Source organism: Saccopteryx bilineata, chromosome 7, assembly GCF_036850765.1.
Source record: "Saccopteryx bilineata isolate mSacBil1 chromosome 7, mSacBil1_pri_phased_curated, whole genome shotgun sequence".
Classification (NCBI taxonomy): domain Eukaryota; kingdom Metazoa; phylum Chordata; class Mammalia; order Chiroptera; family Emballonuridae; genus Saccopteryx; species Saccopteryx bilineata.
In genome coordinates this window covers 44720714-44739084 of record NC_089496.1, presented here as the reverse complement: position 1 = coordinate 44739084, position 18371 = coordinate 44720714, and the positions used below count along the sequence as shown (strand labels likewise).

Genomic DNA, 18371 nt, shown 5'->3' with positions numbered 1-18371 from the left:
TGGATTAAAATTGGAGAAAGAGGGCAACTTGAAGAAATGCTTTGGAACTCATTGCTTTACCCAGACAAAGATTATAATACTTAATAACAATCGAAGAATGGGAAAGAGAAAGAGAGAGACACTGGCATTTTGCTTTCCTAAGGGGGTTCTCTTTCTCCTTGGTGGAATCAACTATTTTAAAACTTTAAGAAATGGTAAAGACTGCCAGTTCTTCTGCCAACCCCACCAGATCATTAAATGACAGACTCTAGAGTCAAATGTCAACCCCCAAATATGCAATTTCAGATAAGTTACGCATTTACAGAAATCTTGTAAGTATTTATGTGACCGTTATATTTTAAGACATTATGTTATATGCTAATCATCTGAAAACTGGTTACAAAAGCAAGGAGCTGTTGTTAAACTTCTGCTTGTCCTTGGCCATCGCCACCCCTTTCGCATGTTAAGTGACTGCTCAGGTAAATCTTAGTGAAAATCCTATTGTTTTTATATTCTGCAAAACATGTCCTGTATTGGTTTAGAGGGGAAAAGGAAAGAAGGTACTGAAAAAATTATTTTGGACTATTTCTCTATGAAGGGAGATAGGGAGAGAAAGCTCTTCCAAGGATCATATGTCTTGGTAGCAAATACAACCAACTGAGCCTTTGACGCTACCAAGGAACCCAGGTTGGGAGTGTCCTTCCAATTATAATTTTTCTTTGCTTATAACAAACATATTTTGTGGCATTTAGATTATTTTTCCTGACTGGATATCATTTATTTTCCAAATGATTTGATAACATTTTTAAAAATATTGAAAGCATCAGACGATTCACAGAACTCACTTTATATCAGATCTCCTGAGAGGCGCGACTCCAACATGGTGGACTTTGCTTTAAATACAATTAATTTTTTAATTGAAATTGCTTATTTTCCAATATTTACTAAAAGGACTGCGGAGAAATAATTTTTAATTTTTTATTTTTTTAAGAAAACTCAAAATGGAAATCCAGTCCCCAGAAATATTTAGGTGTTTACATTCTATATTTTGACCTATTAAGGAATTCGTATTTTTCCTGGTTTATTGTGTTATGAGACTGCACTAGAAAGTTTAGGAATTCATCTTCACAGCACATTTTTAATCAAGCAGTTATTTCAGTCAGCGCATTCATTTTGTTCATATTCACTATAAAATGCTATCTTGTAAATAAAAACATTCAGCACACTGTGAAAATGTATTTGTGCACCTGCTTCCCCAATATTTTTACTAAAAAAAAAAATAATTAAAAAAAGAACCCTTAGACCTGTAGATAGTGATATAATGGTGTTAATTGTTAATAAAATAGTCACTGCCATTAAAATCTGAAAGAAATACTCATTATTTTTTCCTATTTAAATGTGCACTTCACAGAAAGAAAAAGAAGCGGGTTTGTCTTTAAACAAACCAAGGACCATTTTTTTCTATAATATATTATTTAGCAGCTTTTCTTTTTTCTTTTTTTTTTTCCCTTCAATTATTTTAAGCAAAGGGAGAAATCCCTCATAACTAAAATTCTAAAAATTTAGAAAAGTGCTTCAAGAAGGTTAAAACATCAGGTATTCTGAAAAGGAGAAAAAAGAAGGAAGAGACAGTATAAATTCTCAGGCTCCCTGTAGAAAATGAAAACCAGTTGTTTAGTATCAGCGATGACCAGGCTGTCGTATTTTTTAATCTGCTGTTGGGTCTGCGTGCGTCTAAGAGGGCAGGTTTTGATATTTGTTGAAATGACAGGACTAGAAAAGGCCTTAAACCTTGACCTTGACCAAAAAAAAAAAAAAAAGACAATTTGTGACCTTGACTTTTGACAGCTCATGAATTGGCCACGGCTGGATTAGTAGATCAAGGGCGCCACCTTGCGTTGACAAGCTAGCTTCCTTGTAATTCTTCTGCTTCAAGGGAATCAAAAGGTCTTACCTTGACTCTTCAGAGATTTAGTACTTATTTCTTTGGCTCCAGATGGAGCAAATTTGAATATATGTAAGTTATACGTGTGCCTGTACATATGTGAATATATATCATATATGTGTATACATATATGCATATCAGTGCTTGTGTGTGCTTGTGTGTGTGTATATATATATATATATATACATATTTGTAGACTCTGTACAGATATAGTATCATTAATTACTAATGACCTGAGATGTTGTAATTTAAGGTGATTTCTAGAGTTGAGGTACAAAATGTACTTTACCGATGAACTTTTTGCTTCTTTTCTTTAATGGCCAAGTTTAATTTGTTTTCATAGTGACTTGCTCTGCATCAGATTTCTACAGGTCTGCTTTAAAGCTGTATATTTTCGTTACAATCTAAGAGGCGTTCTTAAATAACCATTCTTTCCTGGCCCTCACCTTCCAAGGTGGTCTACTATCCTAATTAGAGCTATAGGGCAGTCTATACGGCAAATAAAAAGCTTCAGATGCCTTGCTAACTCTAGAGTACTAGAGTTACATTTCAGAAATTCAAAGAGACCCACCTCTTAAGAGGTCAGTATAGAGAGCTTAAAGATCTCATATCTACAAAATGACCATACTATAGATGCAAACGGAGAGCTATCCTGGATAGGTCAGAGCCGAGTGCTGCTTCTGGGTGGCGTGCAATCTTACACTGGCGTTTGCAAAGCTGCCATTTGATTTGTGGGGAAAAATATACACTTAATATTAACAACCATCATCAAAACTGTAATAATAATAAGTATCATATCTACTACATAGTGAGTTCCAACAACAATCAGGTGCTGTGTTTAGAGTCATAAATAATACATATGTATGTTTATGTATTTAATATTCACATAGGGTAATATGTTTTTGTGGAATCCATGCTGTGCACATATCTATTGCAGTGTTGGTAAAACCAGAAGCCTTATGGTGAAGAACTTTGAGATGAACTTAATTATATCTTTATGTTAGAAGGACGTCATTGTGACCGGAAAAACCATATCTATCATTTTATAGAAAATAATATTGGTTGATTTCAAACCAGATGGAAACCCCTCAGACCTGAAGGCGCAAAGCTTGTTTATATATGGAGAATTATGGAAAGAATCTCTAGAGCTATCTTTAAAATATCATGGTCTTGAAACATACATATGGACCGGCCTTTTGAAGTGCAATCAAATTTTGCTGTCCTTAGGACTTCACTCCACTTGTGGAAACAACTGAAAATGATGCTTCAGGTCAACATCCCCAAGTCGTGGGCCTCAGCACTCCACTTCTGAATGAGCTGCCGTCATTCCAAAGTAACAGCTTTCACCCAGAATATTTAAAGTGGTGGGAAAATGCCCTGAAAACTGGACCAAACCTTGTATTTTCGAACAGCTCCAAAGGGGACTCTTCTGTTCATGGGGGATATTTTTCTTTAGATGTAAGAAATATTCTAAGCCTCAGGCCTAGGAAGGAGGCCAACGGCAGCTCTGCAGCGGAATACCGCCCCTTTCACTGAGCCATCGCCCGTGGCCACTGCAGGAACTCTGGGTAAAGTAGCCGTTCCTCCCCCCCCACTCCTCTCTGCAGTTTTTGAAACTAATGACAGAAGATATTTCAGAGGTTGCTTTTTTTTTATTACCCCCCTCCTCATTCTAAAATGGTTGTTGATAATTTTACCTAACTCCTCTATTTAAAATTCCCCTGGATCTGTTAGACAATCTGAAGTAAGCATGGATTACGATGGCTCCCTAATGCCCCCTAATCAATTAGTCTAAACCTTTAGGGGGGGAAAAAATCCAGGAGGACGCCAGCCTTCATATGGGAAAAACAATGGCAGACACTGGGCTAGTGGTGTTGAATAGCTGATTCTAAGTGTATTTTTTTTCTAAAAGGGAAACTTTCTGAATAAGACATTGTAAATATGCAAACAACTAGACACCGTTTTCATTTATTAAAAACCAGCAAAGATTTTTTAATCCTGTAATGGCCTGTCGTGTTGCCATTTAAAAATTGTAAATATGGAATTTAGAGGGGGGGGGGAACCCCTACTTTTTCCATCTGCTCTCAATACCGTCAAATTTATTAAGGTATTTTAAATGGACGATTGTAAAATGTCACTTTGCATTTTACTATTATTTATGCCTGATGCAGAGTTGAAGTCTTGCATTTAAATTGTGTGGGGTGTTTTTTTTTTAATAGTAAAAAGAAAATTTTGTAAAAAAGAAAAAAGGAAAAATTATTTTCTTTTTTTCAAAAATCCAACCTAATTGAAATGTTTTCTTAAAAATTCTCGGGGCAACGCAATTCAGCGGAGGGTGGCAGTGCTTGTGCGGGTAGTGACACAGATTTCACTGTGTAATGTATGTCCCGCTTCCACCCCGCTGGGTGCGTTTGGTGAAGATGCGGCCTCTCGCGTCCTCTCCGCCAATTCTCGAATTCTCGAGGTTCCGGGAGAGCGGAGACTGTCGCCGCCCCGGGACTGCTTAGGCGTGGACCCGGTGGGCTCAGAGGCGCCCCTCTGGATTTGAGGACCTCTTCGGAGGGGACATTAGGGGCTCGCTGATTTATGCGCATTCTTTTAAAGTTGATCGAAGGCATGTCAGCAGCCCAAGACCCGGAGAATCAGAAACATGCGACGCGTTGCTCACATCCCATTTTTCATAAGCAGCGATGGAGCGTTATTCCAGAGGCCTGCGGGGATTTTTGTCTAGGTTTCACAGTAATTAAGTTTTCGTCTGCTAGGCCGCCGGGTAAATAACAGGCTACTTTAGTCTTTATGAAAATATCCACTTTCTGATCGTCTGCTTCAATTCTCGCGCATCTGCCCGTCGCCCACGAAGGCCTAAAAGCTGTCTGCTGCTTTTAATTGGATTGTAAAGGGAAGAAAACAGACGCTAACACAGAAAAACGTCCCGGTTGACGCAGCCCAGGCCTCGCCACAGTGGATCTCATTTCTGCACAGCCCGCCGCGCCGCGGAGGAGCCGGGTCCCCCGCGCACAAGCCCTGACCCCGCGCCTCGGAGCCGATGGAGCCGCGGCGGCGGCCGCGCGGGTCCCCAGGTGCCGCTGCGCGTTCAGAGGCGCACGCTGTCGCGCCCTCGGCGACAGAGGCAGGGCTCAAAATCCTCCACGCTTGTCCAAGAACCCTCGACTCAAAATGGAGGCTGCAACCCTGCAGAGCCGGCCTCGCTGAGGGCTCGCGGGCGTGCGCGGGACGCAGGCCGAGGTCAGGCCCCCGGCCCTCCAGGCCCGCGCCGGGCGGACTCGGGGCGCCGGACCCCCACGCCGCGCAGTCGCCCCGCAGGGCCAGGCTGACGTCAGCGCCGCCCGCGCGGGCCTCCGCGGGCCTCCCTCGGCGTGTGTGACGAGGACAAACCGATCGAAACGAACGTTTTGTGCGGGTGCCCCCTTCCCCGCCCTCCCCCGCCCTCCCCCAGAGAAGAATCGGGTATTTAATCTCTCCTGGTCTTAATTCTTGGCAGCATGGAAGGTGGTTTGCAACGGGAAATAAAACTTGACAGGAGCATTTTCTCTAAAAGGGGTTCGGAGACGGGCTGAAAAGAAACCGTGTTTTTCTCTACCAAACACTTCCGTTTTCCGAGCCTTGGGCGGAGGGGTGGGGTGAGATCCGAGGGGGCAGAGGGTGAGGTGGGCACGCAAGGCCACGTTGTGGACCCGAACGTCCAAATCCCGGGCAGCCGTGGGCCTCCCTCCGCCCGGACCCGGAGGCAGCCTCCGGCCTGGCCGCGCCCCGCGCCTCTGCGCTCTGCTCCGCCCGGCGCCGCCGCAGCCTGAGACCAGGACCCCGCGTGCGCGCGCGAAGTTGGCACGGCCAAGGGCCCAGTTGGCACCCTCGGTAGTACTTGGCGCTGACAGAGGGCAGCTGGGGTCAAGCGAGAGAAGAGAGCTCTGGGAGGGCCTTAGATTGCTTGGCGTTAACAGCCTTTTGGCCTAGGGGAGTTGGGGACAAGACCTGGAAAAGAAGGTGGCGAGAGGACGGCTGGGGGCTTTGTTCAGGCTGAGGGTCTGCGGATCCTGCACAAAATGGAGGGGTAATGGGGGTGAGCAGTGCAGCTGGTGAGAATTGTCAGGCTGCTATTGGGTGGGAGAGCCTGGAGTCAGAAGAATCCGCCTCCCTCCTGCTCAGAGAGCGACCTCCCCTAGAGCCGAAAAGGTCAAGTCCTCTGCGCTATGGCCGCCTACGCGGTCAGGGCCGGTCGCTGCCAAGGCCCCAGGACGGCACAAGACACACAACTGGCCGGGGGCAGGCCGGGGCTTGAAGTCTGGGAACAGGGGTTCTTTTTCGGTTTCCAACTCCAGGGCCCCCAGACCTATTGAAACTTCCCGGCAGCCAGGGATGGCCCAGGCTATGCCACCATCAAGTCCTGGGAGAACAGGGCCCAGGCAGGAGACTGGAGTCTGTGAGGCCTACCTCCCGTGAGAGGCAGCAGCGCCTGCAAGGTGGAGCGACCAGAGATGGCTGGACCCAGAGTTCCGAGTCCTTAACCACCACAGAGAAAAAGGACAGGTAGGGCAGCAGGTCAACAGGGCCAGGAATAGAATGAGAGAACAAGGACGCTTCTGGGAGCCTCTCTTGAGGCCTCTGAGTCCAGGACCGCCTTCTGTGAAACCTTTGATGCTCTTCCTCTTCTGCCCAAAATCTGGGCCAAGAAGTGAGGTACATTCTGCCAAAGGTAAAAATCCCTGATCCTAGGGCCCAAGAACCCCCTCACTCTCCTGGAGGAGTGATAATCCCTTTCCTTTGCCTATTGCCTGTGGCAGGAAGTCACCACATCAGGCCCAATGGTCAACAAATAGCAAATAGCCTGAGCCTGGTCTGCCACTGAGCTTAGTGCTCCAGGGGAGCCAAAGATTGCCCCCCCCAAGCAAACAAAAAAGCAAGGCTTTATCTCTGAGGCTGCATGATGGAGCAGGGCCGTGAGGGGATTCTAGTTACTGAAAAGATTGCCTATGGATAGGTATCATCATAGAACTGCCTTGCAGGGCTCATGAGGAAGACTCTTAGGGCAGGATTGGACTGGACAGGGGCTCACTCTTAGAGAAGCCTGGGGAACTGTTCCCACAGGTATGGGGGTTTCCTGTGAGCTCCAGCTGGGGAGACCAAGACCCCCAGGCCAGAGCTGACCTTCTGGTTGGGCCACACTCATCTGTCCACTTTATTGCAGACACGTCATCTGGGAAAACCCGTTCTGGGAAAACCCGTTCGGGCCGAAGTTGCAGGGAGAATGGAAGACAGACACTGAGAATCATGATTTGCCCTTCAAAGTTCCCCCTACCTCATTTGCTTCTCTTCCATGGGGGGGGGGGGAGGGGAATTAATGAGTACACAATAATAAAAAAAAAGAAAGAAACTTTCTTTCTCCCATCAGTCTGGACCCACTAAACTAAATAATAACCAGATTGTTCAGGTGTCTGAGACCTTCAGTTGAGTCCTATGCCCCACCCCTCAGACACCAGGGGAAGGATGTGGGCTTCTTCAGATCCTTAAGGACCTCTGATGATTGAACTGTGGATCAGAACCAACCAAAAGGTCAAGTTCAAGGCATTACCTATTCCTGTGCTTAAAGAGTTTGTGGACAGGTGGGTGCCTTGCCAAGCCAAGGGAATAAATTAACTCCTGCCTCCACCTAGCAGCGATAGAGGGGAGTCTCCTGATATTTCATCTCAGCCTCAGCGCCACTTCTGGACAGCACCTGGAAATGATAGATTGGCCCTGATCTGCTGACAGACCGACATGGAGGACAGATGTACTTCCAGGACATCTCCCACTGGGAAGGAGAGAGCCATAGACCCAGGAAAGGTTCTGTGGTCATTTCCCCCCTGGGTGCTCCAGCTGGCTCCTGCACCTGAGTGCAGTGTGGTCACCAGGCTTGAAATAGTATTCTGTGTAGCTTTCTAGAAACAGGTGTTACAGTTAAGGACAGAGGAAGGTAGGCTCAGACCAGCAAGAAGAGGCAAAAAAAATTTTATGCCTTAAATGATCCACAGACATCTGATGGTAGATCTTTAGAAGAAAGTTTCTGTCTGTCAAGTGGGCCTGACTCCTCCCAGGCCAGCTGCCATCCAGGATTGCTGGGCTTAAAAAGCAAAAGCTGAGTCCCAAGGAGAGAAGGTGGAAATGCTGGTGAGAGAGGGAGAGAGAGAGAAAAAGGAGGCAGTAGGGCCCTGGAATGGAGTGTTAAGAAAGTGAGAGATCCAGTTCAGATCTCTGGTGGAGGCCTGAACTAAGGAAGAGTCAGGAACCTCACAGCGCCCCTTCTCTGTGCTCGAGTACTGGGTGCCCTCCAGTGGGACCTCAGTTCTCGCTCAGCCTGTGAGAGGCATCAGAAGAGGCAGGAAACCAAAGAAGAGTAGACTAGGCTGGAAAGAGGCAGGGCAGGAGACAGGGAGCGGGAGCTGCAGGGAGACAGGTTGGGCCGGAGTGGGAAGGGGGTGAGCCGGCAGCCTGCTACTGGCATTCACACTATGGACCATACACTGAGCAAAGGGGTGCAAGTGCAGGCACGGTGGGCTTCAGAGTCTCAGATTTGGGGGACAATGAGCCACTGCCAGCGCCCAAACCAGACTCAAAGAAAGAAGAGGACAGCCTAGCAACACCCCGTTGGGGTTGGGAACATCCGTGTCTGGAGGTGTTCTCTGCCCTCAGCTCGATCCTCCCTTGGAGTGAGCGGGCGGGCGTTAAGCCGCCTATCAAGTGACAGTCCTTTGGGTTCCTGTCTCTCGAATGACTGTGCTGGAAACACCCCCAGCACAACAATCCCGGTGAAAAGGCCTCTCGCTGCCCCGGTGCGCACTGACCGCGCCAAGGCCACCTAACCGCGGGCACCGCCGACAAGCGCCCTCCGGCTGCTGCTCAGACGCATCGGCTGCAAGAAGAAGCGGACGCGGCTGTGCTGGGCAGAGGCACCTGGGCAATACTTTATTCCGATATCCCGCCTAGGAAGGCGCGTGGAGAGCAGGGCGCACGAATCATCCCGTCCCCACCGGGACGCACTCAGCCCGCGCGAGGAGGGTCCGGAGGAGCTGCAGAATCCCCCCACACACACACACACACCTTCCCCCAACTTTAGAGCCAAATCACACGATGCCTTGGAAGGGCTTGGTCTGCTTTGCTGAGCAAATCTCCTCGTTAGCCATTTCCGCCTGCCGAGGTTGGCGCGGGCGCCAGCCTGCTCCTCGCCGGGTGGCCATCTCCAAACGCTGCGCGGGGAGCGACGGGGCCGGCCCTGCAAGGGCTGCCTAGACCTTGAAGTTTGGAAAAACAACAAGAAGAGAAGTTTGGAAAAACAAGAAGAGATTGAAACGGCTCCCTCCCTTCTCAGCAGACACACACGCACCGTCAGTCCGCCGCCACTTCCTGCCTTTGTTTTTCTTCCTCAAACATTTTTGGCCTCTTGCGTTAGCTGCCGTGGGGCTGCAGGATTGACGATAAAAGGAAATACACATTGAGGACTGTTTTCTGGAGATGGCCCCCGCGTGTGGAGCTCTTGAGAAAGAACAGCTCCTGGGAAACCAGTTTCCAGGGCCAATGTCACAGCCTTGCCCGTCTCAGCCTCTTCCAGAAATGCAACTCGGACTTGGACTTCCAGGGAGGCCTTAACCCCCCGTCGGGTCTTCCCTTGAGCCGGGTGGGCTCCGCTCGCTTCTGGGCCTCCTGCAAAGCGGAAGAGTCAATTAGGCTCAGAGCAAAATCAAAATTAAGGACCCGCAGCTCTTCCTCCCCTGCCTCCCCGAGATTTGGTCTGATCCTCAGAGCTGCGCCCACCCTCAACCCCCCCCCCACACACACACACACAAACATCCACACAGCCAGTATATTTGGGGCGAGAAGGGCAGGAGCAGGCAAAGCTGGGAACAAGGCACAGCCTTGGAGAGCTGAGAACCCTCTCCTGTCTATGCTGTGGAAACTAAAGCATTCACCACACCAGGCATTTTCCCTTCTTTTGGCATCAAAAGCCTTTGCCCTCATCCATCTTCGTGCCAGCGCCCCCACATGCCCCCTTCCAGGCTACAAGTGCCTCCCGGCGCCCCGCTTCTGTACAGCCTTCTGAGTCGCCCCGCCAGCGGCTCCCGAGCGCCTGCCTCTGCTCCAGGCTTTCCTCGGGAATTCGCCTTTGTCTCCTGCAGACACCCATGGGAGCCAGACCTGGCAGCACCCTCCCGGCTTGGCTTGGCTCTCAAGGACACGGGAGGCATTGGCTATGCCTCCCACAGCGCATCCCCATACCCACCTTTCTGTGGGGACCCCTGCTCCCTGGCACCAAGGGGAAAACCGGTCTAATTAGGAGAGAGGCTGCAAGCAGCTGGGGGAGGCGGCCTGGCGTCCCCCGCTGGAGGGCCACCGCAGTGGGTCTGCTCAGGCACAAGCTGAAGTTGACTGCCAAAACTGCTATAAAACCCCAGGTCTGTCTAGAACTGTTTTCGGTTCCCCTAGACGCCCCCGGGTTCAATTATAGTCTTAAAAGCCCTAATACAAGTGCAAGAATTTGTTTGCCTTCACCCAGGGGCGGGGCAAAGCCCGCGATGGTGGCGCCTTTGTTATGGCACAGTCGCTGAAACCCCTCATGCATTCCTTTTGTTCGAGGGTGGGGGTGGCGGGGACTGGGTGGGCTGTTGGGAGAGAGTTTTGGAGAGCCCAAAGCAAGCCGGGGAATGGCTCAAATACTGCTATTTGAAAACCTCTCCTCCTTTTTATATTTCGTCTCAAAAAAAAAGAGATACTGTGAAGAAAGAAATATTTAGCCTTGTTGGTCGTCCTTAGAAATCAAAGTCCCACCTTCCCCTCGAGGCAATTCCATAACTATGATTTCCAGCTTTTGGAAGTCTCACACTAGCCTTCCCCAACAACCTTCCTTCTCACCAGACCTTCTCCCTCACCCTGCCACTGCCCTCTGCACGAGCCACAGTGGACGACTATGTCAAGCTGAAGATGTACAAGTCATTTCGAGCTCAGCTCTCAGGGATTCAAGGGGCATGAAAGTTCTTGCAGCAAACCCTGAATAAAGAGTTCATTAAACTAATGTGTTGGAGTAGTATGATTTGTGACGAGCTACCCTTGTAAAGCAGGGGAGTAGGAGCCACATAAACATTAATGCTAATAAATTAGTTTACTCCACTACAGAGTAATTACTCGATATTATTGATATTTACAGCGGGCATTCGAATGCAAGGGTGAGCTATCATTTGGTGAGAATACATAATGGGAATATTCCTTTTCCAGTGCAATACATGATTAGATTTGTTATTGAGTCAGTTACAGTCAGCTCAGCAATAAATAAATAAATCGATGTTGACACTTAAATACCAAAGATCTTAGAGTTTATACTCTAAATCTCCCCAAGATATATAAATACCTTCAGCTATTTCCTGGATGGGAAAAGGGAAAAGGTCATTCCTTTTTTCATTTTCGACTTTGCCTCAGCGACATCCAGCTCCTTCCAGGAAGATAGGTGCGGGGAGCCCTCGGGCCCGGGCCCCTCCCAGCCCCGCTCCTGCCTGGCTGCTCTGCGTCTCCTTCTTTCGGTTTTCCCAAACATTGCTCAGTCAATCCTGAAGGGTGGTGAACATTTTTCACCATCATTTTTCTTTCTTTCTTTCTTCTTCCCAAGAAACCTAGACTCACACTAACCGTTATGGCTTCTGTCTCTATCTTTATCTCAAACCCAGCCTCTCCAAAGCCGCCTTGTCGCCCAAGGGGCTGGCTGTTTGGGAAGCACATCTCTTTCCTTTGGCATTATGTTTCCTTTGCAGGATGAGTAGCAGGAAAGGCGCCGAGCCTTCTGAGTCTCTGTCCTGTGCATCCCTGGCTCTCAAGCTTTGCAAGGGAGGAGGGGAGGCGTGTTAGCCCTTTCCCAGCCACGCACCCTGTCCCTTGCACCCTCTTCACTGTCCCCACTACCCTGACGGCTCTGAAGGTCGCTAGCCGCCTGGTGAGCCCCCGGGGGTACAACATACTCAGGGGAAGACCCCTCGGCTGTCACCGCCTCTGAAGCGGCCCAGGCTCGCCTCTCCTGCACGGTTTCCCGAGTCCTCAGCTTCAGAAGACCAGGCGGGCGGGCGGACCGACCAGCGCGCAGCTGCACAGCCCCCGAGCCCCTGGCTGCGCCCAGTAACTCCCCAACCCTGGCAGGCGGCGAGGAGGAGGGGGTTTCTCCCAGGGCTGGGTGTGGGCTGAGGAGGCTGCCAAGGAGGATGGAGGGGAGTTGGATCCCGGGTGAGACGAAGGCCCTCCGGGACTTGCGGGTCCCTGAAAAACCGCGGGGGAAGCCGCCCTGGTTGTTGGCGGTTTAGGGACGGAAGGCACTAAAGCGGTTCGGAAGTGACCATGAATGCGAGCGTGTAATCAAGTCACCGTGCAAATCGGGCAAGCCACGAGGCAGGCACATCCACGGCTGCGAACCCTGGCCCCGAAAGGGGTCCGGCTAGGGTCGGAGGCAGAGGTGGCTCCCCAGAGCAAGCCTGTGGCAGGGGGACAGCGAAGAAGGAGGCGCGAGCGCGATCCTTCAAAGAAACGGATTCCACGACCACGCACGGGCCACGCAGCGCCGAGCTCCCTCCCGCCCGGCCGCCTCCAGCCCGGGGCAGCCCTCACCCGGGAGCGGTGGGTGGCAGGAGTGGAGCTCTCTCACCCCCTCGGCGCGCCTGAGGGCCGGGACCGTGCAGCTGAGCGCAGGCCGGGTGCACCCCAGCCTCGCCGCGCGCCGGGAGGCCCCCGCAGCCAACATGAGTTACACCGGCGATTACGTGCTTTCGGTGAGAACACCGAGTGACGATCTGTTGCTTCCCCTGAGGTAGCTACAAAGAAAGGAAGCCGGGGAGGGAGGGGAGGGGAAGGGGAAAAAAGAAAGGGGGGGCGAGGCCCGGACTAGCTCGCAGCTTGTCAATTTCAACATCGGGTCACATGACCAGCACCTCCCTGCTAAGGATGGGGATAGATTTCCACGTCAGCTTACGTCTCCAAATTTCTACTTCACGGATCCGCTTCAAAGAGGCAGCTGCAGTGGAGAATCATGTTAAGCTCGGCTACCGCGGAGAGCCCAAGGTAGCCCAATGATGGATTTTGATGAGCGTGGTCCCTGCTCCTCTAACATGTATTTGCCAAGTTGTACTTACTACGTCTCGGGTCCAGACTTCTCCAGCCTCCCTTCTTTTCTGCCCCAGACCCCGTCTTCGCGCCCAATGACATACTCCTACTCCTCCAACCTGCCCCAGGTCCAACCCGTGCGCGAGGTGACCTTCCGCGAGTACGCCATTGAGCCCGCCGCCAAGTGGCACCCCCGCGGCAACCTGGCGCACTGCTACCCCGCCGACGAGCTGGTGCCCAGAGACTGCCTGCAGGCGCCCAGCGCGGCCGGCGTGCCGGGCGACGTGCTGGCCAAGGGCTCGGCCAGCGTCTACCACCACCCCACCCCCGCCGTCTCGTCCAATTTCTATAGCGCCGTGGGCCGGAACGGCGTCCTCCCGCAGGCCTTCGACCAGTTTTTCGAGACGGCCTACGGCACCACGGAGAACCTCGCCTCCTCCGACTACCCCGGGGACAAGAGCGCCGAGAAGGGGCCCCCGGCGGCCGCGGCGAGCTCGGCGGCGGCGGCGGCGGCGGCCACGGGCGCGGGCGCGCCGGCAACTTCAAGTTCGGACGGCGGCGCCGGCGGCTGCCGGGAGGCGGCGGCGGAGGACAAGGAGCGGCGGCGGCGGCCCGAGAGCAGCAGCAGCCCCGAGTCGTCTTCCGGCCCCACTGAGGACAAGGCCGGCGGCCCCAGTACGTATAAAGGCAGGGCCTGCGCTTTATGAAAGGGGACTTGGAAACCTAGCGCGGCACCGCTGTTAAATTTTTATATGCTGTTTTATAAGCATATAAGGTTTATGAAGGGCCTTTAGGTTTCCCCCAACAAAACTTTGTTATAAAAGGCGGGATCACGTGGCGAGTGCTGAAATTGGCCGTGAAATACCCACCGGCCAAGGCATGCCTGCAAAAAAAAAAAAACCAAAACAAAAAAACCTCCCTTTTTCCCTTCTTCCCCTTCTCGGCGGCTCCCAGGGCCGGCAGCCCGACCCCGCGCGGGGCCAGCTCGGGGCTGGGGAGCCGGAGGTGGGCGCCTGTAAATTCCCCCTGCAAGGGCTCCGGGAGCCTTTGATTGCGAGGTAATCCGGAGATTTTTATAAAAACCATGTGTTGCGCGGGGCTCCAGCCCCGGCCGGGATTCAAAGGCATCGCTGTTTTAACGATGGCGCTAGAAGCGTGTTTAACAGATAAAATAGCCCGCTTAGCTCGAGCAATATATTAAAAGGAACAAATTAACCCAAAGTTGGCCTTTTTGTCTAAAGGAAGCCATTTTCCTCCGGCGCGGTGGCAATTACGTGCCGCCTTCTGTCCAACCTCATGTTACAATTGTTTTTCAATCTGTCAAAAGCAGGGTTGTGTTTTTTTGTTTTTTTTTAAACGTCTTGTGGAGTTTTATCCAAAGGGAGAGCGAATCGAGCCTGCCCTCAGCTTTGGGGAACCCCTCTTACCTCCACCCTATCTTTAAAAAAGCAGCCCTGCCCTCGGAGGGGTTGGGGTGGTTGTGTGGGTTTGGACCCCGGGGAAGGCCCAGGGATGGTTGTGTGGGCTTGGAGCTCAGGGAAGGCCCAGAGATGGTCGTGTGGGCTTGGAGCCCGGGGAAGGCTCAGGGCGAGGAGCTTCCGCTGCCACCTCCTGCCCTCGCGGGAGCCAGGAGGCAGGAGCTGGTGGCCAGCGCTCCGGCTGACGAAGCCCCGGCAGCTGCCCCAGATGTTGGAAGGGGAAAGACCGGAGCTGGGGCGGCCTTTCCTGCCTCTGGAAGCGGCTGCCCAGGTGCTGGAAGGTGAAATGTGCTCAGGCGGCTGTTTGTTTAGTCTGGCCAGCCTGGAGGCAGCCGACAACCCCCACTTGGATGCTTTGAAAGCGGCCTCCCCGGCACCAACTCGCCTGTTGCTGGGAGGAACCCCCCTTTCTGCGCTGGAGGCCACACGAGCAGCCTCCCTGGGGGCCTATCTAGGGAGCCGGCTTTTATCTGGGGCTGAGCCTCTGCTTGCAGCCGGTCCCCAGCCCACAGTGGAAACCTGACGGCAGAGACCTGGGGAGACCCTGCTGGGGCCAGTCCCTGGGGCCAGCCCCGTGGCTCCTCTCGGGGTTCTGGGGTGGACTGCAGCCCCCACACCTGGCTCACTCCCTGCTTCTTCCTCCCTCCACAGGTGGCCAGCGCACCCGGAAAAAGCGCTGCCCCTACACCAAGTACCAGATCCGGGAGCTGGAGCGGGAGTTCTTCTTCAGCGTGTACATCAACAAAGAGAAGCGGCTGCAGCTGTCTCGCATGCTCAACCTCACCGACCGTCAAGTCAAAATCTGGTTTCAGAACAGGAGAATGAAGGAAAAAAAAATTAACAGAGACCGGTTACAGTATTACTCGGCCAACCCGCTCCTCTAAGGCTCCAGCCAGCTGGAGTTGGGTGGGGGGCTTCATACACATGAGATTATATGCGGATTCTGCCCTTGACAAGGTCAAGGCACGCGGTGACTATTGAAGAAAGAAGGTGTACAAGAGAGGGGCCGCTACGTGGAGAGAGCCCCAAAGGAGGTGGCCCAGGACTCCCTTGTGCATCTGTGGTTCAGATTCCTCACAATAATTGGATTCGGAGAGTTGTGCATCTAACTAGGATGAATGGTTTGGGACCCCTGGTGGTTCACTCTTGGAGCCTGCAGAGCTTTGGGCTGGGTGTGGTCTCCATCAGGGACTGGGCCCCCTGCCAGGCCCCCCTGGAGATAGACCCCCGCCCAGGACCCTCCACCTGGAACCTACCCACCCCCCCAGGACCCCTGCCTGAAGACGCCATTTAATCTCCAAGCCCAGTTCAGCTTGGAGACAGGAGCAGGAGGAGAGCGGAGGGTCCCTAGATGTCCAGAAAGGGGCTGCTTTCCTAAAGCAATGTGAAAGACGACTGGACTGAGAGGTGGATATAAGAGGGAGAGAGTTGCTGATCCTTGAGGGGAAAACAACAACAAAATCTATTCCAGGTGGCAAGAGCGGCCCTCCACTCTTCTAGCCACTCACTGCACTGTCTCAGGCCTGAGCTTCTTAGCAGCTGCCTTCTGCCGCCCACCTAGTTTTTCCCATCAAGGAAGGTCTTCCTCCCGGTCTGCCATGAGGCAGGCCTAAAGCCTGCTTGCGGAGTAGACTATTGCCTGAGGTGGGAGACACCAGAGAATAGAGTCTGCGACCAGGCCACTGGCCCCTGTATCTCTGCAGGAAGTGCCTGTGGAGTGCGGCAGCCTGGCAAAGGCTCTGCCACACTTAATTGAAGCTTGGATGCGCTCAGCGGAGGAGCAGGCCCGGCCAGCCATCCCCACCCAGGAGGAATGCAAGAGCCCCCAAACGCGCCCGGTTCCAGCGCTACACTCTGTCCTTCGATGCCCCAGAACTGAGCTTGGAAGCTTCCAGCGACCTTCCAAGAACTCGAGTGATTTGGAATTATTTTAAAAGATAAATATTATATTATATATATATTTCCCTGAAGGAACCAAAGCGAATTTTAAAAGATGCAATGTAGGGTGGGGGGTGGGGGGGGAAGATGATGAAAATATTTAAAGGCTCTATCTGTTTACAGTGTTCCACGGTTAACTCACTCACTGCTAAGAATATTTGAATGTATGCTTCATACAGGGATGGTGTTCAAAAGACTTGTAAATAAAGGAACCATAACCTATTTTGGCTGAATATTTTTCTTTTCTTTCTTTCTTTCTTTTTTTTTTTTTTGCCAATATCTGATTTCTTGTGGGGTGTTATAGGGAGTTATAGGGAGCAGGCAGGGTGTTGGGAATGGTCTTTTTAATTTCTTGCAATATTTTGAAAGCATTGGGGGGTTTTCTCTGAGGTAGTTCTGCCCCAAACTGTCTGGGGACTTCAGCTGAGAAAGCCAGATCCCCTCCCATTGAATCTCCTCTGTCTCCCTGTATTAAGAAGCGTCTGGTGGCTCTGTTTGTAACAGGACTGTTGGCCTTTCCTCTGTTCTCACCCACCACGGATGTCGCAGCATGTATACAAGTGATAGGGTACAAGGAAAATAAAGACTGTGGAAACTTGAGTATTGGGCCCTGGTGTGACATTTCTCTCCTTGCTCACCTTTTACTGCCAAATGTCTATCCCCACCACCCTCCACATACAGACCAGGAAAGGGGCAAGTTACCAGGCCCTTGAGGGTTGGAGAGGTGACTTAGGATTGAATTCCACCAGAAGCTAGGCTTAGCACACCAAGGGTCTGCCCAGGTCCTTTGGGGAGGTGGGGTCCCGGGAATTGGGTATCTCAGGACTTGCAGTTGGGGTTTCATCCTCTGACTGACCCAGCCTGGGAAGAAACCTTGGGACTTGAGGTGGCCAGGGGGTCTGAGCCCAGGCTGGGCTCCCTCACTTCAGTACTAACAGGACTGAAATGGAACCACTCTCAGGTGCCCTGGGGAACCCTTCAGCAAGAGGGAGCCGGGCTGGGGGCAAAGACAGAGCAGGCTTTCAGGAGTGCCTGAGGGTGCTTCCTCCCAGCTCTCAGCGGACACTGCTTCTTCCATTTGGGGAAAGAGAGGTGCCAGTTTCCCCTTTGTTTCCTGCCGTTGAACTTCTGCCTTAAATTTGGACATCACCCATAACCTTGAGAGGCAGGGCAGAAAGGCCAGAGCCTTTTGTTGCCACCCCCCACCCCCACCCCACCCCACCCTCTCCCTAGCCACCCAGGCAGGGCCAGAGGCGCAGAGAGGATCAAATTTGGAGACAGGCCCCAGGCCCAGACCCTGCTTTGTTTATTTGTTTGTGTGTTTGTCTAACTGGCGCGACAGGAAAAATCGAGCTCAAAGGGGAATGGGACAGCCCCTCGAGATGAATGTCTAGGTTGAACAGACACAGAAGTGAACAAGGACTCTCCTCAGGGGCGGGGGGGGGGGGCAGGGAAGCCTGAGGTTTAAGGGAAGATTTCCTTTGGGATGGTTAAAGATTAACCAAAGTCCTGCAAGTTGCTAGAGAGAGGCCAGCCAGGAGTACTGCTCGCGGGCGGGCGGCAAGCGGGCGCGGGTTTGATTTCTGAGCCCTATAAAAGCCCATCCTCGGATGGCTGTGACAATGTGGTCGTAAACCCGTCCGGGACTGGCCAATTTGCATATTTGGAATGTGCCGCTATAAACCCGGCTGGGGTTTTGCAGCAATTTCTGAGATGTAAAAGTGAGATCTCTCTAGCAGCGGGCTGGGCACATTCTCTCCCTCTGTCTCTGCCTGGAGTGAGCCTGCTCGCCTCTCCCGGCTTGGGTCGGAGCTCGGGGCGGCCTAGGCGCTCCGCCGCCACGAGGTGGCGCACTTCCGATCAATGTCAAAGCCGCCGGGGAGCCGGGAACCCCTGCGCGATTCTTG

General features: G+C 51.9%; 1 protein-coding gene across 1 annotated transcript; it reads left to right on the top strand.

Annotated features, from left to right (window-relative positions):
• The first annotated feature begins 13014 nt into the window (after positions 1-13014).
• On the top strand, positions 13015-15786 carry HOXA11 (homeobox A11). The gene is made up of 2 exons (XM_066239582.1): positions 13015-13723; positions 15178-15786. The coding sequence occupies exons 1-2, from the start codon at positions 13015-13017 to the stop codon at positions 15408-15410; spliced, it is 942 nt and encodes a 313-aa protein (XP_066095679.1). The 3' UTR covers positions 15411-15786.
• Positions 15787-18371: the final 2585 nt, after the last annotated feature.